Raw genomic sequence first — 26,346 nt, 5'->3', positions numbered from 1 at the left:
GTGCAATGGCGTGATCTCAGCTCACTGCAACCTCCACCTCCCAGGTTCAAGTGATTCTCCTGCCTCAGCCTCCCAAGTAGCTGGGATTACAGGCACTCACAACCACACCCAGCTAATTTTTGTATTTTTAGTAGAGATGGAGTTTCAGAACGTTGGCCAGGCTGGTCTCGAACTCCTGACCTCAGGTGATCTGACTGCCTCAGCCTCCCAATGTGTTGGGATTACAGGCGTGAGCCACTACGCCCGGCCAAGATGACATTTAATTCAATTTTGGAAAATAAACAAAACAGGATAAAATTTACTACAATTCAATGGGAAAGGGAAAACGCACATTTGCACTCAAGAATAAGTGGAGCCATCATAGTTGTGCAATCACAAATACACGTGGTTACTTAGATGTATCCAAGAGGTTTGCCACCAATGTGCAGTACTCAGAGACTTAGGCTTTCATCTGAGGCCTGTTGATTTTCAGTTTTGTGACTCTGGATCATTAACAACCTCTGAGTTTCTTTATTTATACAATGGGGATACTTCCATCTGCCCTTCCTATTTCCCGAAGTTACTATAGGAGCAGTTCATTCAACAGACATTTACAGAGTACCTAGTAAGGGCCAGACACATGTGAACATGTGACAAAGAATCTGAATATAAAATGTGAAATTCAACCAAATTTTTTGGTAATTGATCGCATAAGTATCATGTCTCCATGCTCCTCAACTCATAGCCCTCATTTAGAAGTAAGTTTTCTGTCAGTAAAATGTGAAATTAAATTTAAAACTTAAATATGATCAGAAAGTCTCAAAGGTGGTCAAAATCCCTTGAGCTCTCCAACACCTATAAGCGAGTATTTCCATTCAATGAAGGAGGAAGAGGAGAGAAGAGTTTTCTCTTGTGAGTTTTTCACTTTCAAAAGTGGCCACCTACCCTGAGGTTACCAGCCCCAAAATGTTTAGGTTCTTTGTCATTTAGGCCCTTCCCAGCTAGAAGTAGAGTGGCAAGTGCTTTAACAAATAGAAGTAGATTTTGCACAAACAAGCAGTGAGATCCAGGTCCTTGAAGACCTAACACCCAATCCAAGACCCAGGAAGAGAAATGTGAGTCCTAGATGCACAAAGGGTAGCCTGCATGGTGCCTGACATTTTAAGTTGGCTGGAGTGTGGACCTCATGCTAATGCTGTGCTTTTCTTATTCACCAGGTTAGTATATACCTGGGAGCCACTGGAATGAGCTTAATAAAATATGACTTGTACTGGGACAGTAAAACTTGTATGATGCCTAGAAAAAGGAAAGTAGAAAGACTTGATATCATTGATATGTTTTAAGGCAGGGAAGGAGATACTATTTAAAGAAAATGACAGACGAGACTGATGACAACAGGTACAGAGAATATTTAGGAAAAAGTGAATTTCTACTTGGCTTTGTGAAATCAATCTTGGTAACCTAAGAAACATCTCTAACATGTCTCCAGCATGTTTCATTTACTCTTTGGACTTTATTGTTTCTCAAAACACATGAGCAGCTTGTGTCATGGGAAATATTTGTTGTCTGCCCCCATGGTCACTTCTTGCTTTGAAGGATTTCCCAAGTCATTATTGGGATTTGTCTGGATATTCTATTTGGACATATTCAATGGCTGTGACCATCCTAGGGGTCACAGCCCACCAGCTATTAAATGCTTCTTTTTCAGGTAGGGGGCTAGATTGTTGAACTGCCACACTGCACTGACTTCTCTTACATCTTCTCCAAATCTTCCCACCTCCTCAGTAATCCCTGAAGAGCTGTGTATTTATGACTATTATTGATATCCTGGGTCCTCAACCTTAATGACTCCCTTAGTTTAGATCTACTGGGTTCTTGGGATCACTCATTCTCAGATGTCAGTGCCTTTAAGAAGGTATCCCAGGAAATGAATGGAAGAGGAACTTCCATTTTCTGTTGTGCAAAGCAAGAAGTTGCCTGAAAATCCCACCTTCTGATAAAAAATACTGCTGGAAACTGGTTCAGTCATGTTATAAAATGGGTAGTCTCTTTTTTCACCTGATACTCTGAGAACAATATTTCTCAGAGCACAGATGTTACTGAAAAGAAAAAAGAAATCTACAATCAAATAAGTCTGGGAAATACTGGATTAAATTAAATTGGCGAGCTTTCTTTCTTATATGACTTTTTAGATCCTTTGATCTGCTAATTGCCCCAGGAAGCTCGAAGATAGAGTTATAATACGGAGCAGTTTCACAAAATTCTTTGCCCAGAGAGTCTTTGTTTCAAGGCTTTCCTCATGGGACTAATGCTCTAAAAGTTACTTTGGGAAATGCTAGTCTAGACTTACAATACTTGGATTCAGTTTCTCTTAAGGAGCAAGAAAAATCACAGTGAAGGAGAAAGGAACATGGAAGAAATGGAAAAAGAACATAATCATGTAAGTACCTGGCAATACTTAAATTGAATTACCTAAGGAAAAATGAGTTTTTTCTGGAAAAGTAACAAGGCAACTGATTTTTCCTATTTCTCCACTTTCATGTGTTCTGATCTCTTAACAAAGCTCAAGAGGCAATATCAACATTTTGTAGCCCTTCTCCCATAAGTCATTGTTGGTCAAGTCTTTAGGGCCACAGGAAGTCCAGTGTTGGAAGATTCACAGAAAGGGAATCAGGAATCCCTGGAAGAGACCTTTCCCCTTTAAGTCAGGTCAGCTAACACGGGTACGTTATGAACATTTAGTTAAAATCTCATCCACATCACCCCATTATTAGGACTCTCATGCTTTCATATGGCTGTCATTTTTCTCCTAAGAAGAAACATATACTCATATGTACCCTAGATGTATTAGTGTATGCGGGCTACGCAATTAAGTGTAGGATTTGTAATCAATTGGGAAAGATAACTATTGATAACTATTATCCATTGATAACTATTTTATTCTGGGACTTAGATTGGTAACAGTACATATACTGATATACTAGTTGTTGATTACCAAATCTGAAATCTTCAGCACAGGGGAACGTATCATTCCACTAGACCTGTGATGCCCAGTCAAAAGGGGTATCCAGCTCAGGAGATACAGCCATCTCCAACACTGGTGCCAATCTACTCTCACACTAGGGTTCCTTGCTTAATCTCTCCTTCTCTAATTAGAAGAGTCTAGCAAAGGAGCCTTACTGACTTGATGACTTCAACTTAAAACCACAAAAATACCCTTCTGGTCAAGAGTATTTTACTTTCACAGTGAACCCCACTACAGAATAAGTTTCTAAGGTATGGGCCCCTAATTAAGTTGGAGCTACCTTTTATCTGTCTTATTCTGATTGACATGAACCAGATGACCTGGATTCTTATTCTAGGACTAGACAGCAAATGCCTTGAAGACAGGGGTTCTGTCCATCATGCTGTTCCCCAAGTGCCACATCATGGCTGCCATGGAATTAGGTTAGGAACTCGGAACAGAATTCCAGCCTATTCACCCACTTCCTGGGCCCCGGCTTTCTCATCTGGAGAAGGGGATGAGGTTAACTGCCTCTATGCCCATCGGCTGCTTAGAGTGTTCACTGAGATGGTGGATGTGAAAGTGAAAGGCCATCACCATCTTCCTAACAGTAGTAGTGAGAAGCATGTGCCAAAGGTCTCAACAATATGCCTTAGCCAGATACTCTTCAAGGAATGCTAACTCTTCTGGGAAGGACACCACCCTGTGACAACCTCTAGTGTCGGTGGACAAACATGAGAGTCAACCAAATAGACGAGACACCCTAGTTTGTGATCACAGCTTTCTGGAAAAGTAGCAGGAGCCTAGCTTTTGTAAGAAATATCATTCACAAGATGTGCTCTGGTGCTTCATTCCCAGTAGAACATATGAGCATATGTGTCTCTATGATGAGACAAGCTGGTTTGTTATCTCAGCAGGTCCCCGGGTGACCCACTCCCCTGACTTGGCTCCAAATCCTTCTTTCTACTCTTAGGGTGCTCTCTGTTTTTCTCTCTGTTGGGTTTGAGTAGGGGAACTCAGGATGGTCTTCTAGCATGTGTGGCTCAGAAAGAATGGCCAAAGTGGGGACTGCAGGCTCCCACCAATAAAACCTCATACTCTCCCAATCTGAGAGAAGGCCAAGGAGAAAAGGGCAGGGACCAGGGATGAGAATGAGTTGTTTTAGTTAGCAGGATGCCAGGTCTACTGGGGCAGGCAAAGGTGGGGAGGTGGTAGTGGTGGTGGTGGTGATGGTGAAGGGTGATAATTGAATAAATAAAACCAAAACAAAACCAAAACGCAGACATACAAGATAATGACATGAAATTGACACCGTTCTCCATATTTCAGATCTCCAAATCAAGAGCATATTTTGGCAGCTAAAACATGAAATCATGCCCTGTCTGTACTTGGCTTCAGAAATCTAAATTATTTCTATGTGAACAGCTTCAGCAATGTTGGGGTCTCTGAGGGCAAAAGCTTCCAGGTACAAAGGTCAGGTCAAGCTCAGTGCTGGCTGCCTCGCTGCATAGCTCCCAGGAGAACTTCTAATGCTGTGTTCTATATAAACAGCTCCCCCAGGACTTGTACTCCAGGTAAAACAACTTGGAAATTTCAAATCTTAACTTCTTTGGGACGCTAGCAACAGGAGGTGAAAAGGAAACAGAGCCACCTGAAAAGTTTTAGGAGCATCACAAGTATCTCCTCCCCCAGCAAACAATTAAACTGCCTCTTCACACAGGTAATTCTGACAAGCCCTCACCCTGCCATATCCAAAGAAGTGCATACTTATCCAGATGGTTCTATTTTGTTACCTATTGCTCCCATCTATGGAAATGTATCAGTTGCACTAGGATCACCAAAAATGGGGGCAGGGGGAGGCCAGAATCTTAGTACAATGAAGTAAGAAATATTGCTCATATTGACTATATTATCCTGCTAGTTTGCATTTAATTTCCTAATTTCCATAAAATTCACCTTCAAGAGTTTTAATACTAAACACTGTAAATAGTTTTTGCATTTGGTGGGTGAATGTAAATATTGCTGTAAAACCACAGGCGGTTTTGTTTTTGTCAATCCATCTTTTCATGTGCTTTACTTAGTCAAGGGAGGAGATAGGGTCCAAATCAAATAAACCAGACTCCTTGACTTCACTGGCTAAAACGCCAGCAAAACGGATTTCTCTCCTTGTTGTTTTACTCCACCATTAATTTGCATCACTAAAGAATTTTCTAGGAAAGTGCTCAGCGAACTCAAGGCTTCTCTGGTTGCCAAGCTCATGGAAACAAAGTGCTTTCTCTTAAAACTCTGAAAAAGACATTCCAAAGTAACCCTCCATGAGATACCAAGCCAGCAATAGACTACATATCTATGAAAGAAGAAAGGAGGGGAGGAAAGAAAATGCATAACATAAACAAGAAAAGACAAAACCTTAAAGAGGAAGGAGAAAGAAAAACATTTAGATTCCTTGACTGATGGAAATAAATACCAAAGCTATTAGTTTCAGTTCAAAGAACGTATCACTTTATGCTGTTTATTATTTCTTGAGGATTATTTATTTTATCTTAAAATATCTAAAGGGTAAAAGGGGTCTTGGAGGTAAGCAGCGATGAAACTGACCTGGTCCGGAGAGGGCCTGTGATTGGAATGTTGCGACCTCCCAGGAGATCGATGGTGGTGGTGATGGTGGTGGTGATGGTAATGGTGATGGTCCTCATCGTAGTTGTCTGCCATCAACTTCATTCTGTTCTGGGTCTGTGCAGAACAAAAACCAAGGAAGATTCCATCAGGAGCTAGAAGATCAGTCAAAGAGATTCAGGGCATAATTATAGTACCTATAGGGATCCCTTTGTTCCTAATCCAGGAGTTTTCACTGTTAGTCAAGTTGAAACTTAATAAAGAAAGCACCATGCCATTAACTTTGGTGAAAAAAGCTTTGTCACATCCTTAAAGCTATTATGTTACATCTGTAAATGTTAATGTACTTCCTCCTTGTGATTTAAAAGGGAAAAAATGGACATACTCTAAGATGCTTTGCTTTACATTGTCAAGCAATCACAGAGATCCAGGGCGAGCTTGCAATCGCAGAGTACCAACAATTATGACTGAGATTCTAGACGGACACTCTAGAGCAAGCTGGAGATGGAAGTCTTGGATGGAAAGATGGGAAGGGCCGGATGGAAACACAGAACTACAGATAGACAATGGTCTCACAAGACAAGGCAGAGAAATCCACTCAAAAGCTGCCAAATGCAAATATACTGATGGAGATGGTTTACTGCTGTGATGACTTCTTGGGAAATGGCTCTCTATGGACATTTTAACTGATTTTCTTCCTTGAGGGAACTGAGCCAAAGGTACAAAGTCAATGGGAGAAGAACTGACCACTCTAATTTACAATCCATGATGCCTGTCACATGAGGCAACTTGGAGTCATGGTTAAACCCCCAGGGCCATAGAAGCGTACTGCTTTATTATGCACGGCAGGAAATGGACCAGTGATGAACTGGCCTGACAGGCTCTCAGAATCTAGAAAAATGCCTAAAGACCACGGGAAAAGAGCAAACAAAATTATCCAGCTCAGAAAGTCAGGAAATATGGGTCTGATGATAGACCTGCCTGGATTCAAGGGATTCAAGTCCTGGCTCCACCTCTTTGCTGGTTATGTGACCTTAAGAGAGTAAACTATAAACCTTAATTTCCTCAACTCTAAAATGGGATTAATAGTGCCTCTTTCCTTGGGGTTGCTGCTAGGAGCAAATGATGTGATGGACTTCAAGTGTCAGTCCGGTAACTGGCAATGAAAGTCAAATGCTGTCATTACTATAGTTACTGCTGTTACTGTTTGCTATAAGACATTTTTCCTCCTTTGTATGTGCCGCTTCCTTTGCTTGCAATGCCTCCCTGGCCCCTTTCTTCACCTTTAACTTCTATGACTGGCTAACTCAAACTATTTACTCTAGGAGCCTTTTCCTGACCCTGTCCTTGAGGCTAGGTGACACGTGCCTCCTGCACACCATGGCTCTATAACCACAGATTTATCCGTCTGTATGTCCATAGACCTTGAAGCTATTTCTTTCATCTGCCTCTCCCCAGAATCTCGCACAGGGCCTAGCAGATGTAGATATACAATACATGCTGCTGTAATGAGTGACCAAAAGAATGAAGGGGCCATGATTTTGAGGGATGCTGCCATCCTAGAGACAAGCTGCATGTTTGTTTTCAGCAGGGAGGGTCACGGAGAGTTGAGGACATTTCATGAGTTGCCATAACAATCCCACTGGTGGCTCAAGATGACAATGAACCAACAGTACTTTCAGAGAGCCAGAAGTCAGGGGTTGGCAGAGCCTCCAACCAGTTGGAGTTTTATTATGTAATATAAATAACACACTGACAATAAAGAAAAGTCTGGGCCTAACATTGTGTATTCTTATAGTATTTTTCACATACAATCCAACTTATTCTCAACACTTTCCCAGGAGCAATTATTATCCTCATTTGGCAGCTAGAAAGGTAAGGTGTAGATTTCAGTCCCGAGAGTCTCTTTCTTGACATAGAACATGGAGATTTTCTGGGTCATCCAATTCTCAATCTCCAGGCTTTTTCCCTCGTCTTGCTGCTAGCAGAAAAGGCAAACAGCTAAACAGGTAGAAAGAGATTTCCCATAAAATGCTTTGGTTCTGTTAAGTTTTGGAAACACCTCACATCCCAATTCTATCTGCCAGAGGATGTCTCATGATTTACTCACTCCTTTTTAAAAAATGTGTACAATATTTGAAAGCCCCCAAAGTGAATGTTAAAAAAAACTGTGTATATGAATAAAAACAATAAAAATAGAGGGAAAGATCCACTTAAAATTAAATAAAAAAATCCCAGGCAACCTTTGGCAGCTGAGAGCATTTCCATCCTTCACTTGTCTACTTAAAGTGTCAGAAGACCCAATGGGCAAGTTATGCTTTGTGAGAAAGAGCAGGTCAGTGGAGCTGCTGCAGACTAAGTACTGAGATTCCCCTTAGTCAGTCTGCCATTGCACATGAGATTCTGAAATTCGGCGTTCACACCTAAAATTCCAGTATTGTCAGGATCCTGTACTTTTGAACTCATGAACTAATAAATCTGGAATTGTTTCTTCTAAATAGAATTCTGAGAGCCTGAGGGGAGCTGTAAGATCTGCTGTGGGCAAGAAGGAAGGGACTCGCTCGAGAATGAAGGATGGAGCCTAAATGAACAAATAATAATTCTGCTATTGTAAACATCGTAATATCCTCATCCTTTGGGGAAGCTCCTGTGATTTTATGAGATTATTTTCTTACCAGCAACAAGCCTAAAGTTCCCTACCTTTGAACTGTATCCCATAAAAGAATGTACAAGCTAAACAAGATGCTATATGCAGTCCTAAATGTGTCTGCTAAAATGAGGTGTTGGAGAGTAGGCATGTCATGGGATAAAGACTGTAAATGAATGATGTCATCTTTCCAATTTGGTGCTGAAATATAAATAAACCACGTTGTTCATGTGAATACCAGATCTGGGGGAAATGTACACAGAGCAATTGTGAGCGGAAGAGGCTTCTTTTGATTAGTCTGGGCTGGAAGAGAAGAGTGTGAAACAGAGATGAAAAATGAGAGTTTGGTCTGATACTCTAGATCGTTTTTATTTATCTTGCTTGTAACATATCCCCTAAACTGTGACCAATTTCTTACTGGCTAGTTGCTGGTGTTCTCTCCTATAAAAACAGTTTGATCAATCTTGATCCTTTAATTGTCAAATTTAAAATGGATCTCTTAAAATTTTTTTTTTTTTTTAGATCTGCACTACCTAGCTTCATCCACACCCAATTATGTCGGTTTACACCTAAACAAGGGTCTGGAAAGAAAAGAAGTCACAAATAACACTCCCTAACAGTCAATGAAAGAAAAACTACAGAAATTTGTAACAAGGATTGGACACGGATACTGTTTGTTCAAATAATTCTAGCCAAACTTACCAGGTGATCCCATATATAATGGTTCACAGCCCTGTAGCCTCAGATGCTTGAGGTGCCCACTGAAAAGCCCGAAGCAGCAAATCTTCCAGGCAGGCAAAACTAAAAACCCAGGAAAATTAATATAGAGTTGGAGAGGGATTGCTTTCCACAGCACAGCACTTGGGAACTCAGGGACTCATTTAGCGATTCACTGAGGCCCATTTTTATTTCCTTTGCAGTGTCTACCAAACTGCTGACCAGACACTTTTGCCTTTGGCTAACTGTGTTATGCTCTTTTTACTATATTATGTCATGACTGTGGAGACAAATCTAATCAGATTTCATTTTCTACTTCCTCTTTCTTCCAGGCGCCACCTTATTTCTCTGGGGCCATCGCCTCCTAACAGCTCTCCTGCCGCACTCTCACCTCCCATTGAACACATTCCATAGCCAGAGTGACATCAGCTTTCTGTTCCTCCCTGGATTCAAGTTCTTGGGAGGCTCCCGCCACATTCAGGAAAATGGCCTGGGTCTTTGACATACTTAGGTATCTTTTGCTAGGTGACTGCTAGTTACTTCCACAGTCATACCTCCCGATCTCCTTGTCCCAGCCTTGGAACATGCTATTCTCTCTCTTCGTCCTGCTCTTCACTCTCTACCCCTTAAACCTGAGTTATGCCCATTAGTTCTCTGGTCTTAGCTTCAACGCCATCATCTCCAGAGATAACTTTCCTACGCCTGCCTCTTCCACTGCTTTCAGCAGAATGCTGTAGCCACTCCCCTGGGTCTCTGCCATCACAGCACTTATCTGAACCAATGGTAACTAACTGCAGGTTCGCTTGGCTTTCTCCACCACTAGGTTGAAAATCTCTGAGGGAAGTACTATGTGTGGATTGCCCTTGCACTCCCCATCTAGGGCAGAGTCTTATGTCTTAGCTGTTAAGTAAAGGTGTGTCAAAGTATATGAGTGTAAAAATGGACGGATGGAGAGGGCACACAGGCTACTGTGGAAAAGATAAGAGGGAAGATGTGAGTCTAGGATGAGCCAGTTGAGTATTTAACTTTTGATGTGATAGTTTAACTTTTCCTGTTTATTTGTTTTTGTTTGTTGTAATTCTTGGGAGTGGCAAAGGCAGAGTATGTGCATAGCTTTGGAGCTGTTGGGAAAGTCTAATTGATCTTCTTCAAGAAATATCCTATTCCTTAAATAATTGGACCCAGTGAAATACTATACCACCTCCCTGATTACTTACCTCATTAAGAATAAGGGGTGTTGGGGTGTTATCAGTTTCATTTCTTACTATCCCCTAGCGTTTGGGGGAACAGGAGCCTTTAGAAAACCTCTGTTAGTGCCAAAAGTCAAACATGGAAAACTGAAACTTTATCCATTAACTAAAATATCTGATGAACACCATCTGTGAAAAGGTGCCAGATATTCCAACTCTTTTGACATTTCTGAAGAGTTTATCCAAGGAGCTCTTGAAACAAAATGAAAATCCTTGATTGACTAGTAATAGACTCAATTGCCTAATGGCAATATGTAGTGATAAACACGTCGTATTAAAACTGCTTTTAAAAATATTTTAGCAAGGTGGCAATAACAAACTATGCTTTGATCAGTCATCTGGATCAAGTTAACAATAAAACCTTCATGAATATGGTTTAAATAAAAAAAAATATAATAAGATCTGTTGCTACGGGATATGGAGATAATACTGTACAACAGCAATTACAGTTTTATTCTATCAGGCTTTCTTTTCTTTCCCTGTTTCCCACCAGGGAAATCCCAAATGTTCAGGAACTCTTCTACTGTCTTGTTTCCACCTAATCAGAGCAAGGTGAACAGCTCTTGTCTCCAAGTAAAAGATGAGGAAACCAGACAAGAATGGGATATCTAGGAGAGGAGAGATTTCCTGACCATCCACTAGACTCACATAGCAATGAATCATAATTGAGTAGAATCTAAGTTGCAGTGCTCAGGTCACAGTTGGAGGACAAAATGAAGCCAGAGGATGCGGAAGCTATTAAAGGAATGTGCTGCATTGGGGAACTTTCTGGGAGTATGTAAGAATAAATGATGAAAAGGCTTGTACTGTGGACACTGCACTGAAATTCACTCAACACTTACTAAACATCTGCAACTGCAACGATGCCAGGAATAATTATGTGCCAGGCTAAGTGTTTGGCCAGCATTCTCCTGCTGAATCTTCACTCCTGAGATGGCTCTTCTTGGGGCCCTCTTTCACAGATGAGGAAACTAAGCCCATAACTATTCAGCTAGTGAGTAGAAGAACAGAACTCAAACCCAGGTGTCTGACTCCAGAGGCCTGCAGTAGTGTCATGAAGGGTAAGGTCCAGTCCAGGTGCAGGGGTGAGGCAAAGATGAATAGGACGTGAGGAAACAGAAGCCTGACTATAAAACAGTATAAGAAGAGGAGCAGGAGAGAAGGGTATGGTTTAAATGGGTGTTCAGAGGCAGCAGAGATCACCTCCAGCTGAGGGCAGAGGCATCAAATAAGGCTCCATGGGTCAAATGCCCCTTGAGTTAAGACCTGAAAGTTGGCTTGGCTATAGGTATAAGGAGAGAACACTGGGGAGATTCCACAGTAAAGTGGCCCTCTAATCACCTTGAGAGGAAAACCGGTCAATGAGGGGAACTAGAACACCAAATGTGAGATATGCAAGCGTGTGTATGTGTGCAGGCTTCCTTCATTCCTTTGTTGGATGTGGGGAGAGCAGGAAACATGTGTGAGACAAAAATCCACCACCTTATTTTTCAAAATAGCATCAACTTGTGGCATTTGGAAGGAATTTAAGACAGAGCCACAGCCATGTACTCATCCATGTCAAACTAACATCTCTGGAAAAATGGGCCAGGCTCTTGGCATCTATGTTTTACAGATATCTACACAATCCACTGCTATAGCATTAGTCCCACCGTGAGCACTGGTCTGATCTCCAAGAACTCATTCAGCTGATCCATCCTTCCTGCCCTTCATCTACAGCAGAACAGAACGCTGGTCGGACTCTCCCTCCCAACTTTGTTAAAGGTGGCTGTCTCTCTCGGTCGCTATTTACAGACAGAAACTTAGTAGATCATCATGTAGGTTTGGCTGGTGTTTGTATACCTACTCAGTAAGCACTTTTATTTTATTTTATTTCATTTTATTTTTAATTGTTGCAGAGAATGTCAGTGTCCCTCCTATATTCTCTTGTTCCACACCAGATCTTATTTACAGCTTGGATAGACAGTCCTGGATGTGCTGCTGTCTTCCCACCAGGAGCCCATGCATCTTCCTCTGCTTGAGGTTTTGCTTTAGCCACAGTTGCACACTTGGCCAGGGAACGGGGCAGATGGGAAGTGTTGGGGAGCTCATGTGCCTGAAACAACTCTCAATCTGTGAGGGAAGGAGATGGTAGATAAATAGCCAACATCCTGGCCCCTCAGAGGACAACCCTACAGTGTGCTCCAGAATCTCTCACTAGGTCCTCAGCAGTGGGAGCCCTGGTTGATTACAGCAGAAAACTGCCCATTAATGCACCCTTTGTTGGCCTTTTCCCTTCCCTGTATCACTGCCCCATTCTCTCACCATGTTTCTGGAGATCACTTCTCAAATGAACTACCTGCAGTAAAATCTTATCTTGGGATCTGTTTTTTGTTTGTTTGTTTGTTTCTGGTTTTTGTTGTTGTTGTTGTTTGTTTTTTTGAGACAGAGTCTTGCCCTGTCACCCAGGCTGGAGTGCAGTGGTACAATCTCAGCTCACTGCAACCTCTACTTCCCAGGTTCAAGCGATTATCCCACCTCAGCCTCCAGAGTAGCTGGGATTCCAGGTGCCTGCCACCACTCCCAGCTAATTTTTTTTTGTATTTTTAGTAGAGATGGGGTTTCACCATGTCAGCCAGGCTGATCTTGAACTCCTGACCTCAGGTGATCCACCCACTTCAGCCTCCCAAAGTGCTGGAATTACAGGCTTGAGCCACCTCGCCCAGCTTGGGATCTGCTTTTGCAAGAATCTCAGCTAAAACCCTAATCATAGTTGAATAATTAACAAGCCTGTACTTAATTTTTGCACAGGACTAACACGCCTGTGACTCCCAGGCTCTTTTCCGTGAATACTTCTTGAGAGTTCTCATCACTTAGAGTGACAGAACTCTCACCTTCCTTAGGGAAGTAACACCCGCCTGGCACTAATTCAGTTTTGGCCAAACATTCATACTGAGACTCAGACTGAATCAGGATTCCTTGAGTCTCATTTCCTGTATCTATAAAATGGGCAAGTGAGGGAAGAATGTCTTCAGCATAAACCAAACACCATAGATAGATAGACAGATGCTGATCTACTGTTCCTGTTGCACATTTTGTGCAGTTTTTCTTTTCTTTTTTCCTGCTAAAATCAGGGGAGGGAAATTATGTTGCTAAGTTGCTTTCTGTGGCCAGGCGCAGTGGCTCATTCCTGAAATCCCAGCACTTTGGGAGGCAGAGGCAGCCGGGTGGCTTGAGCTCAGGAGTTAGAAACCAGCTTGGGCAACATGGTGAAACCCCATGTCTACAAAAACAAAATACAAAAAATAAGCTAAGTGTGATGGTGCATGCCTGTAGTCCCAGCTACTTGGGAGGCTGAAGTGGGAGGCTGAGCACAGGAGGTTGAGGCTGCAATGAGCTGCCATCACGCCAATGCACTCCAGCCTGGGCAACAGAATGAGATCCTGTCTCAAAAAAAAAAAAAAAAAAATGCTTTCTGCTGCCACCTTAGGAACCTGAGGAATCCCCTAAAGGGTTATGGACAATGATTGTAGCCAGGAGCATCATCTCCACTGTTCTACTGTCAGCCAGTGCAGCCCATGAGGAAGGATTATTTATAGAGAAAGAGTTCTATATGCCCAGCTCATAATGTTAGGGTACTAAATAGTGGCAAAACAAGACTGCCATTGTGAGATAGAGCCACCTGTTAACATAAAAAATAATAACCAATGCCTGCTTGGCCCTTGCTGTGTGAACAACCCTGTGCTGGCATCATCTCATTCAGTCAGTCTGACATCAACCCTGCGATGCAGGCAGGGGTGGGGGTTGTATTTAAAATCTTTAATAGCTGCTATGACAGACGCAGAAACCCAAGAGAACCAAGAGTGACACAGGTGCACATGCCCTGAATATTTGCATTGGTAGAAGCTCTTGTTACTCCCACTTTAGAGATGAACAAGCTGAGGCTTAGGGATTAAGCAACTAATCAGAGCTCAAATAACTGGTAGATCTGAGGCTCTGACTCTGGAGCCTCCTTTGTAACCAGTGCATCCCATTGCTCAGATCCATAAGGACCAGCCCCTTCATAAACAAATCAAGACTGACCTGGGAATGGCTCTGATCACCCACTCCAATCATAGCTTTAAAGAAAAGCAGCTCACTTTTGATTTTAAAATTCCCTCTGAAAACAATGGAACTTGGACACATTATAAAATCTTAATGGAGCCCCAAAGAAGTCCATGTTGCTGACCAACCCCTAATATAAATTCAAGTCATTATGCACAGTCCACATTAGCTTTTAATGCTTCAACCAATGAGACAGCTAATAGCTAGGCTAACACATTAGCAACTGCTGACAACCAAGGAATTTCTAACATCCTGAGCACCATTGCTAGTGGTGGAGTCTGGGGGAAGGGAAAGGTCCTAGAAGTTTCCACCACAAAGTTACTTAGTTAAGCGCAGGTCTGTTTAATTAAGTCGTGGGCAGCACATGCTATACTTAGCTTTTAAACACTTGTAAAGTCCTCTTCATTCATTTATCTTACTTGTCACTGACAAGCTCTTCAAGGACTGTAACAGTATGCAGAGCATGAAGAGCCTGGGTAAACAACACATATTTTATGTGGAGTCTAAACTGTTTCAACTCAGAAAGTCAATAGAGGGTCTCTGGAAAAAAAAAAAAAAAAAAAAAAAAAAACCAACACAGACTCTTTTACTAAAGTGTGGAAGCATTCTGTGCATGGTCCGTTAGGAGTTTCTTTAGAAAGTGAACTCCAAATCAAATCCTAATTTTTTAACCCAAAGGTAAAAAGCCAAAAAAAAAAAAAAGGAGGAATGGAGGAAAGAAAGGAGGGAGAGAATAAAGGAGACTGGGAAGAAATAAAGGAAGGAAGAAAGGAGGGAGAGAGTGAGGGACGGAAGAGAAAGAGGAGAGAGAGAGAAGAGAAGAGGTAAGGAAAAGAGAAGAAAGAGAAGAGAAGAGAGAAAAAGAAAGGAAGGAAAGAGGAAGGACAAAAAGTGTTTGCAGGTGTTGAGATTCAGACTCTATAATTGTGCTGACAAGCGAAGTCGACATTTTCATTCCATTCATAATTCAACAAATTATTATCACTGGTTTAGGAAGAACTGGCATCATCAAAACAGCTCCCTAACTAATGAATGGGCAAAACAGCCTCGGGGTGTGGACTAACAGAATTGGCCAATAGGCTAGAAACTGGAGCGTGAACATTCTAGTAGAACTCTAGGAGAATATGAGATTCTAGGAGAATATGAGGTTAAGTAAAAGCCAGCAGTGCCCTCCGGAAGGGGCCATGAGAGTCTTAAACAGGGCTATGAAGAGAGGTGTTCACATACCCTTGGAAGCAAGATAATTCACAGGGAGTAAATGAACTGCTCGACAGTTATATGTTTACTCTGAAATGTAAACAAATTATAACAAGCACATCAAAGAGAGGATTCATAGAAATTATGTCTTAGGATGTGGAAAACACTGTGAAGTTAATCCTCAAAATGTCTGAAGCTTGAGACACCACTATCAGTAGGGAATGGTAAAGCAATGGAGAATGGACTGGGTTGCAGGCAGAGGAGACTAGAAACTCAGGTCAGCCCAGAGAGAATGAACGTGTCCTGAGAACTGCGGGAGGAGAGAAGGACGCTGTCCTTCGAGGGCTTTGACCTTCGCGCAGAAGTGGAAGCAAATGCCATCTGGGCCTGCTCCCAAGTCTAAAGCAGACTGGAAGGGCATAAACCTAAGACCTCCCAGCACCTCACCTCCTTCAAAACAAAACAAATGACCCCCAAAGGGGGCGAGAAGCGATGGGGTGAGCCATGCAGAACATGTGGTGGGGCTGTGTTGGCCAGCGCTGAGCACAGTTCTGACCCCAGGAGGTGTGGAGACAGCCAGGAGAGGCTTGGCAGCTGGGAAGAAGAACCAGACAGGGAGAGGCAGCCAGGCCCTTGGAGGGAGAACAAATCCCTCTCCCCAGCTGGTCTCACGCTTGGGTGAGACAACTGGAGAAAATGTAAACATGCTCATTAGCAGTTTTCCAATCAGTTGAAAAACAAATGGGAAGAGAAAAATGGCAGTGGATTGTTCCAAATACCAACTCTCTGCCACATCTCCTCAGGTATTTATCTTCATCAGAGCTACCCACTGTGCTGTCCTCCCTTTCATCTGGATCTCAACCCCCTTACTAGCTTTACCCAGAACGCTTGGAGCTCACCCTAACTAGGGTTGATTTAGTTCTATGAGGAGTCACATACTCCACTCAGGATAGAAGGTCTCTGTGGACACCCCCAAAGATGCACAAACAAGACAGGGACATCATGTGCAAGTCTCCCCACAGCCTTGTCCAAGCTGATATTCCCTCAGTACATGAACATGAAAACTCATCAATAACCTCCACCTCTTCTCCTGTGATAACTTACCCCCCAAAGAAGAGGCAAAGTGGAAAGTTTGTGAATCTGTGTGTGAATCTGACAGAAATCCAATTTCCAGAAAGGATGAAGTTACACTCAAATTTCATCTGGAAATGTCTACTGTGTTGAGTCATATGGTGTTTTTGGTTTTTTTTTTCCTAACACATCAACTTGAATTCATTGAATGGGTACATCTCAAAGAACACTTTCTCTTAGTCACCTATTTAAGGTCGAATCCAAAAAGCCTGGTTGTCTGTGACCCTGAAGTTGAAATAGCTTAAGTACAAAATGTCCAAATGTATTTAAACTTGTGTCTGAACAAAAATAGATACTAAAGTATGTAACTGATGTTTCTTGACAGTACCAGGAAAAGGCGGGTAACTTGAAAGTTGGGGAAACCTTCTCGTAGACTAGAGAATTTTAGGGCTATCTCAAATTTCTCCCCTACAAATAAAGACTTGCCAGAACAACCTAAATTCATAAAATGTTAATACTGGGCCACATCTTCAATTAGTGAATCTGAGCTTACTACTTTACAGAGGGGAGACTGAGGCTCCAAGACAGGGAAGGTTAGTTGCTGATGGGCCCAGGAGAAATCCCCAGAATACTTGACTGCTGGAACCTGGCCCTGTCTTTGTCCCAGCTGCCTTCTCATTTGATTTGCAAGTGCAGACGAGTCCACCATGTCCATGACCTGTAACACCACAGGCCCGACTCATGTCGTTGGTTTTGCGTTCCAAAGTACTATGGTATTAATTTCCATTCTTTCAGTCTAAACAGCATCAAACACCTAATCATTTTGTTCTTGATGGCTACAGATAGGTTAAGGAATTTTCCATTTTCTTTGAGATATGAGCCTTATTTCTCTAGCAGAACTACTGATTAGGCTTTATAATTTTTCTTTTTTAAATAACATCTATAAGTTTTTATTATGTAAATTATACATGCTAGTTATGAAAAATTAAAGAGTACAAGAGAGTTTATAAAAAGAAAAGTAATGTTCCCCCTCTGTCTGCCCCAATATTTATTCCTGCTGTTAAGGTTTTTCTGCCAATCTTTCTAAAAAAAATTATGCTTAATGCAAGCACAGACACACATACATACCCTTTAAAAATAATATCTCCAATATGTCTTGGCTGCTCTTCCACATCAAGAACATGGAGAGCTTCCTCATCATTAATGGTTGCATGTTATTCCACTCTATGTGTATACTTTTGTTTACCAGTCTTCTATTGATGTGTTCAAATAGAGACTCCAAAAGGGAAGATATCTTTTTTCATTTTATTCCAAGATGCATCCCAAGCACCTAAAGCACGGCCTGGCACATATGGGCATATAATAAATGTTTGTTGAATGAATAAGTGATGGGCATTTGGGTCATTTCCAGCTTTTCATTTTTTCCAACAATGCTTAAAATAATATTTTTGCAAAGGAACAGCTGTGCTTGTCCTAATGTGTTTGTTTCCAACAAAGATGGATGCTTAAACATATCATAGCTGTTTCTATAATGTGCTAGGAAAAAACAAGTTCAAGAGAGAACCTAAAATAGAATATATACATTTTAAACTTAGAAGGATATTACCAAATTCCCTTCAAAACTGTCAATCAACATCCAGTCTGTACCTCTTTCTCTAAGCTGTGCTAACATGGGGTTTCTCCAAACTCTTTAATCTTCAGAAATATTATAGGTAAAAAATTGTATCCCATGTGTATTTCCCTAAGTATAATTTGAAGCTGAGCATCATTTCATTCATGTATTATCTATTTCTACTTCATTATCTGTGAGCCCCCTTTTAATGTCCTTTTTTCCCACGTTTCTTCTTGATCATTTGGGAACTATTTTCTTATTGGTTGTGAGAATAATTGTATATCTAAAGAAAATTAGCTGGGGCTGATTTCAGGAAGAGAAGAGCATAAGTGAAGGTGGGAAGAAGGCACAGACAAGCAGGTCATGCGGGGAACGGAAATGTGCAGACAGGTGAGAGGCGAGGATGCCCAGGAGCCCAGTCATTTGAACACTTTAGCATATAAGGTGTTCTCTTGAGCAGAAGAGAAAAGGGGGGAAGTGGTAGGTAGTTGATATGCTGGGATGTGAACAGAGTCGGCCCCTGGTGGACCATTAGCAGGAATGAATGTTAGCAGTTAATATGGGGCTTTACTTCTCTGCAGAAGACTTTTGGGTTTTTTGAGTGTTAAGCATGCAAATGCCACTCATGCTTGTGTTGGTAGAAACAATCTAATACAACCTGCTTTCCCAAACAACAATTCTCTTTGTAGCCATCCTGGTGGATGGTGATCTAGTCCCCATTCCTTATCACTGGAGATGGGAGACTCAATACCTATTTGATAATGTATTAAGCAGCTTAAATAGGATGCTCCCTGACTCCTACAGTCATATTTTGAGCTTTGTACCTGCAGTTGTACCCTACTTCTGCCTTTTTGGGCAGCTCACGTCTTCAGATATTTGAATACAGTTATGCCCATTATCTATTCATTGTTCTCTCAACTAGTCATTCCCCACTTCTCCTAGTCCTCTCTCTGTACCCCATTGCAAAAGGGGTTACTACAATACATCAAGGCTCCTTTGAGAGAATTCTTTGAATAAAGCCTGAAACTAAGTCTTCACATGTGTCCTTACATGTGCTAAGCACGATTTAGAAATAATTAATATACTCTTAGTTTCCACTGATTTTTGCCATCTGCTGTGTAATGCTAATGCTCTAATTTGCAATTGATTAAACTCTATCCTGGTTGTTAGTTCCTCTGCCATTCTCTCTCTCTCTCTTTCTCTCTCTGTATCTCTCTCTCTCTCTCTCACACACACACATACACAAACACACACCAGAATTTTAATTCTAAGTATATACTTCATTCTTTCCCTTATTAAAAAAAATTTTTTTTTTTTGAGATGGAGTTTCACTTTTGCTGCCCAGGCTAGAGTGCAACAAGGTGGTCTTGGCTCACTGCAACCTCCGCTTTCCAGGTTCAAGCAATTTTCCTGCCTCAGCCTCCCAAGTAGCTAGGATTACCAGTGCCTGCCACCATGCCTGCTTAATTTTTATATTTTTAGTAGAGATGGGGATCTCACCATGTTGGCCAAGCTGATCTCGAACTACTGACCTCAGGTGATCGGCCTGCCTCGGCCTCCCAAAGTGCTGTGATTGGGATTACAGGCATGAGCCACCGCTTCTGGCCCTTACTAAATATTTTGTTTAGACTTATCCTGACTAAATGTCAGACTATAGTTCCATCTTGCTGAGATGTTTCTCAATTCTGATTATGTCTGCCATTGTTTTTGGTAAGCTACACGGCTTTGATGCATTCCATTTTCACCAAAAAAACATGTTTTCAAAGGCTGTGTATAATTAGTTCCTTGTACATCCTGGCAGGTCACAGCCTAGCTCCTCTGCCAACCTCCCTATAGAGGTGACAGGATTCCCTAACCAACCTGCCTATAATAGAGCTGTTCAATCAACTCTAAATCCATCCATCCAGTCCTTATTTCTCCATGTGGTAAAAAAGCTATTCATATACATATGAGTTTATCTTAATGTATTCCTAGCTAAAAATCTTGGTACCCTGGTACCCTGTGACTATGCCATTCCCTTGATTTGTCTTTCTATCAACTTTATCAAAAAACAAAGTGATGTTAGCACTACCTAATTTTCAGGAACAAATAAATCTTAATGATTTCTGATTTTATTCTCATTTCATAAGCCATCAATTTAAAGACTTATTTTGCAATCTAGGTGAGGACCAATATCGAACCTATAGAATTTAATCAACATGACATTTGTCTTTTAGGCATTTAGTGGTAAAGTTCTAGAGGTTGGTAAAATTCAGAAAAGCTTAAAAAAGTGGAAAATTAATTTCTCTCTTCTTTGGGTGCTTTCATCCACTGTTGGCAGAATTTTAAGTTGGTATAAACTTTCTCAAGAGCAATTTGGCACTATGTATCAAAATTTAATATATGTATACCCTGTGGTCCAATAGTCTCTTCCTGAAAAAAAGTTGGAGAAGAACACAGGGATGAATACAAAAGGGTATCACTGGGATGGTAATCATAGAAGCAGCTAATGAGAAGTAAAAATATGTCCATATATTAGGATTTGGTTTATCAAATCATTAAATAGCTTTTATTCCTGTAATGAAATATTCAGAAGCCGGTCAAAAGAGTGATATACATTTGTATTCACCAGAAGGAAAGTGCATCACAACATATAATTAAATGGAAATAAAAGCAGACTGTAAAACAACTTGTTCATATAAAACAGTATATAAAAGTCTACATTTACACATATATACGGGTTTGTATATATATGTGTGTATGGATACATATATATATGTATATATATGAGAAAAGTACAGAAAGATGAGCACCAGCTATTTATAATTATTGCTGGGTATTTAGATTTTAGGGAATTAATTTTCTCCTTTATTTCTTTCTATATTATTTAAATATTCAGTCAGGTACAGGAAATAATAAAACAATAAAAAAGATTTCTCTGCTTCCTACACAAAAATGCAGAGATACATATTACATCTCATATTAGGGGGAGATACTGCTGAAATCATTTTAGTTCTGGGGAAAAGACTCCTGAGACTGAGAACTTTGACTTTGGAGAACTGAGACTCCTGCTGCCTTCTGTTTTTGTGAACTACAACAGTCCATTAAATGGAGCACCCTAACTTACTGGCCACAGCTTTCCTCCTTCCACCTTAATCTTTTAAAATTCCAATTCCTCCTAACAACCAGAATCACCAATCTCTCTCAAGTTTAGCAAACTGCAATGAGAGGCATGGCTGTGTCTATGCACAAACAGCTGGATGGGAAAGGAAAGGTTCCCAAGACTCTGTCAGGCTCTGAAGCAAGACACTAGTGCCAAATTCAAATCCTCCCCCAAGAATCCAGGGGACCTCAGCTGGATCAAGTCACTGTCTATCTGAATGTCACATCATGGGTCAAAGATTGGGAGTATCTCTTTGCTGGGTCTTTTCAAGTTGAGAGAGTTAGTAGTATAGCTCCAAGTTCAGAAAATATCTTTTAATAATATAGCGATGCAATAATGTATAGGCTAAAGTCATGCAAAAAAAATTTTTATCATTCCCACACACTGAACTTGGTAATTATATAGAAGTTTGGATATTAAGGACCCAGACATAAAGGAGTAGATTAAAAAGCATAATTATGGCTCAGAAACAGCATGTGCCTAGGGACATTGCTGGCCAAGTCCTACCCTACAAAACAAAACAAAAAAAGGTATGCTGTGGGGTGTTTTTTTCCTCTCTGCCATTTTGGGAAATAATCCATTAAAAGAATAAAGCACCATAATGATTATTTAGGAATAGACATGACTTGGAAACTGGTAGCAAAATAGGTCTTTAGTTGTGGAATTTTAAGGTTAATGGCCCAAGGATCTCCCAGACTCTAAAGCTTTATAGGACATTTTATTTGAAATCTGTGCTCAAGAGAATATACTTCAAATTTCCATGTCTCATAAGTTGTACAATGGAAGGAAGCTATTATTTTACTTGGTTGGGGGATGCATTAATGAAAGACCCAAATCATAACCTACTAACTACAGCTAAGTATGCAGAAAATAAGAACATGCCCTAGAAGGTACCCAACCTTCATCAAACCCAGGACAAGCTCTCATGAGCAGAATGACCCAGCAATCTCATCTCAGCAGCCATTTTATCATTAATTGAAAATGCTGGTTCCAAGCTGACTTTGTGTTGACAGTTTTCATATCACACTCTTACTTAAGAATACACAGTGGCTCCCTATGTCATGTGCATCAGATAGAAACAGTTCAGTTACTGGGCAAGGCCAATCTCTCACTTTCCGTCTTTAACAATCCACCTCCTCTCAGCTTCCTCCACAGAAACTCTCCCAAAGGTTGTCTGTCTCTAATTCCAAGCACACAGACCCATCTCAACTTTGGTGCTTCCCTGGCTGGAAATAACTTCTCCCCAAAAAACCAGGTACTTCAGCCTCCATCACAGTTGGGCTCAAAATGTACCTTATTAAGAAAATTTCCATAACTAGAAGTATCCTGGAGAGTAAAGAAAACCAGAAGTGGGATCAGAAGGCCTGAGCCAAATGGTCAAAGTTAAGCCACTTAACAGCTGTGAAACTACCTGCAAGTTATTTAACGTCTCCAGTTCTATGCAAAAGGCATCAGCAAGCCGCTTGACATCAAGGAAGCTGCTCTAGATACCTGAGCTAAGTCTGTGGCTTCTGATTCCTTTTTATAGCCCTGGAAATTCTGGAACAAGGTCCAGACCCTCTCTGTGCTCAATAAACTCTGTGGATCAACTGTCTGTCTTATTCATCATGGTGTGCCCTGAGCAAACAGGCTTATCTCCACTTCCACCCTGACTCCTGTGACACAGTCCTATACTAGTCTCCAGTTACACCTTTCCTGGTGACAGTTACAGCCCAGAGTGATCCAAAATCTTGCCATTTATTTTACATTTCCAGTAGGTGAATTTGTAAGGCTATCTATGTATGAAGACCAAGTGTTTGGGGGTCCAGGGATTCCCAACTTTGGGGCTGCTGACTCATTTCATTAGATCAATGCCTCTAAAATGCTGATCTGTCAACCAGATCTGTCAGCTTCTTGGTGACTCTCCCCTGAGATTTTGAGTGTGTAGATCTGAAAGTGGCCCTAGAGTGGGTATTCAGTGAAGGAGAAAAAACAGCTTGCCGGGCGATGTTAAAACAGAGTCAGGTTTTAGGAACTGCTGCTGCAGGTAGTCTAACTATTTTAAACACTGAGACTCATGGACATTGTTTTCAAAGATTGTGCCTTGTGATAGCCAGAAATAACCCAGAGAACCAGAAGTTAAAACAATCATCTGTATCATTTTTATAATTATTTCCTCTAATTTCCAACTCTAATTTGTCACTGTCTTTCATTATCTATCAGTCTATGGGGCACAACATTAAGCCTCTTGGGAGTTCCAAGCTGGGAATCACTGCATGCTAGAAAAGGTCCAATGCTGTTCACTATCTCTTCTCAGCGTGTCCCTGCCAAGGAATAATCAGAAAAGGCTTCTTTAACCTTCTCCTTCAAGTTTTCTCCTTTCTCCCTCAGGGATGCCTCTCTGGGGTCCAGGGAAGCTTTCATGCCCATAAAGACCTTGGTGTTGTTGGACATGAAAACCAGCAGGCACATATACCAACACTGTCCCTGGATAAGTGTGTGGTTTCTGTTTGGTTTGTTCGAGAAGTTCTTTTTCGGATTTGCATTTCAACACTGTAAGAGATCTGAGAAACATCCTGGCAAACTGTCAGGAGAACATTCGTTTGACTGGAGAATGAGGCCTCTCCTTTCCCAGAACTATCCTTTGCATTCTCTGAGTTTGAGAATAAATATAATAACAAACAACCAAACAACCATAGAAGTTAGACCCAAGCCTTGACTTCAGACGGCTCGAGGTGAGGATAAAAATCTACAAATCATTCCACAGATCATGCAGAAGGGGGGAAAGATGTTGTGCTGGTTCCCTGATCCCTATCTGGGGTCCCAGAGTTCCATGGAACATTCCAGAAGTAATTTGGCTTTGTGCTCAGTGCACCGGGACTAATGCTTTTCAACAAAATTTCACAAGGAGACGTGGGGATAATTTTGGGTCCTGCTCTCAGCAGAAGCTGAAAATTAAGTGTGGCTAAGAAGACAGAATCAGGCTTTTTTATGTGACCACTGTTCGGACAAAGCACCCAAGAAGTGAAAAATCGTCTGCCCTATCACCATAGAGAATTTATGATGGATTTGCCCCAGAGGAGTCCTGCTCAGAAAAGCCTGCAAAACAGATCTATTAAAACGAACCTCTAATTATGAACAGTACAAGAATCCCACTGAGATAATTTTGCAGCTATAATATCAACCAATTCAATAATCCCAAAGCCCAGTCACAGAATCATCCGACTTGAGAAGATCTGAGTCCCTTAAGGGTGATTACCGGGCATGCATGACTGACCACCAAACTAGGTGAGATGCTGCTGATAAAAGAAAAAAGAACAGGACAACAGCTTTCAACCCAAGCCATTTAAAATATCCAACAATGGCTTACAACATAAAACTGTTTGGCGGCAGAAAGAGGGAACCTATTATCAAGTATATTTTCTGGACCGAATACCAGAAATGTAAGTAAGATGACAGGATGTGCCAGAGGTCATGTAAATGTGGGTGACCTGGTAAAGGAATGTGGAATGCCTGACTTCCAGCCAGCACTTAGCTCCTTCCACTGTGGAGGAAGTAAGGACCAAGGTCAGAAGGATGCTCTGCCTGCCCTTCACAGACTCTCTCCATGCTCAGCAGAGTTATTAGACTCAAGCATCACACATCACTCTAACATTTTCCTCAGAGAGAAATCTTAGGTTTCTTCTACTTCCTCAGTTCTCTTGCTCTTGGTCAGGACATTAATATTTGTTGAACAGCATGTTTTTAAAGTGGAAAGATATTTCAAAAATCAAATATTCTGGTTTGTTTCAAAGAACATGTTCTCAACTAAAGCCTGATTCTTTCTTCCTGTGGGGGTGAGCCACAGTTGGCAATGATTCACCGAAATTTCCACCAGCTAACAATAAAAAATTATGTCCCATTCTGAAGAAACAAAAGAAAAATTGTAGTGAAGTCGTACATTTCCTTTCCAGTCCCCAAAGACAATTGAAGAACTGAGTCAACATGCCGAATTAAGCCCTGAGAATTTATCCATATCTAATAAGGATTAGCAAATGTTACAACACTGAACATGGCTTGGACATAATTTATATTCCAACTTCTAAGGCACTGGGTTTAGTGTGGTCTCATTCCAGCCCTGACATAGGAGGATACAGAGAGCAGTCATGCTGTGCCCTCTGAGAATCCCTGCATGACAAGCAAGAGGGCTCTTTATGTGAAAAAAGGTTTCTTTACACAGGACCAGTACCCACAAAACCAGAATGTGATAACTAAGTCTAAAGAACCACCAAGGGGAGATGTGCAGCTCCCCTCGAGCCTAAGAACATTGTTCTAGAAGCAGAAAACCTAGTGATAGAACACACTCTGCCTCTTGCCAAAGCTGGGTGTCCACCTGCAACTTGGAAAATATTGGAAACAATTCTAAATTACATATTGGGAGTGAGGAACATTAAAACTCCTAAACTTTGGGCTAGCAGCTCTGGTTGGGTCTGCTCCATTCCATTTCTCATCCATACTTGCCAAAAGCACAAAGAGGCAACTGGGACATTTGCTCATACTATCTGCTATTAAGATAAATCAGCAAAACTTAAGTGTCTTTGGTTCATAAAAAATAAACCCCCAGAGTTTGCTCTTCCCCCACCAATATATCAGCTTTTTGTTTCCCTGCCTTACCAAGGATTGCATCAGTAGAAAGCTCAGGAACACACAGGCTCTTCCTGGAAGCCAAACCTCATCTCAAGAAGCCTCAGAAGACCCTGGCCCCAGCAGACCCCTCAGGAGCCTATACATGCAAACATCATTGTTGGATGGGTATAAATACCCCTTTCCTGGAGGGAAAAATTCCAGAACCCATCCTGAACCAGGTTCTTTCATTCCTTTCTTTCCCTCTCTCCCTCCCTCTCTCCTCTCCCTTCTTTCCCTCCCTCCCTCCCTCGCCTCCCCATCTCACCTCCTCCTCCCCTCCACTCCCCTCCCTCCCTTCCTTCTCTTCCTTCTTCCTTTCCTTTCCTTTCTCCTCCTCCTCTCTCTCTCTCTCTTCCTCCTCCTCCTCCTCCTCCTCCTCCTCCT

General features: G+C 41.5%; 1 protein-coding gene across 1 annotated transcript in view; it reads right to left on the bottom strand.

The window, feature by feature from the left end:
- Window positions 1-26,346, bottom strand: part of ERC2 (ELKS/RAB6-interacting/CAST family member 2) — a 988,837-nt gene that overhangs the window by 195,821 nt on the left and 766,670 nt on the right. Inside the window, exon 16 of the mRNA XM_011998421.1 lies at window positions 5,582-5,716. Within this exon, the coding sequence (XP_011853811.1) occupies window positions 5,582-5,716 (135 nt within the window). The remainder of the gene's footprint in view (window positions 1-5,581; window positions 5,717-26,346) is intronic.

Source organism: Mandrillus leucophaeus, unplaced genomic scaffold, assembly GCF_000951045.1.
Source record: "Mandrillus leucophaeus isolate KB7577 unplaced genomic scaffold, Mleu.le_1.0 Scaffold57, whole genome shotgun sequence".
NCBI classification, from domain to species: domain Eukaryota; kingdom Metazoa; phylum Chordata; class Mammalia; order Primates; family Cercopithecidae; genus Mandrillus; species Mandrillus leucophaeus.
Note: the sequence above shows the minus strand (reverse complement) of the source record. Positions and strands in the feature narration are given on the sequence as shown.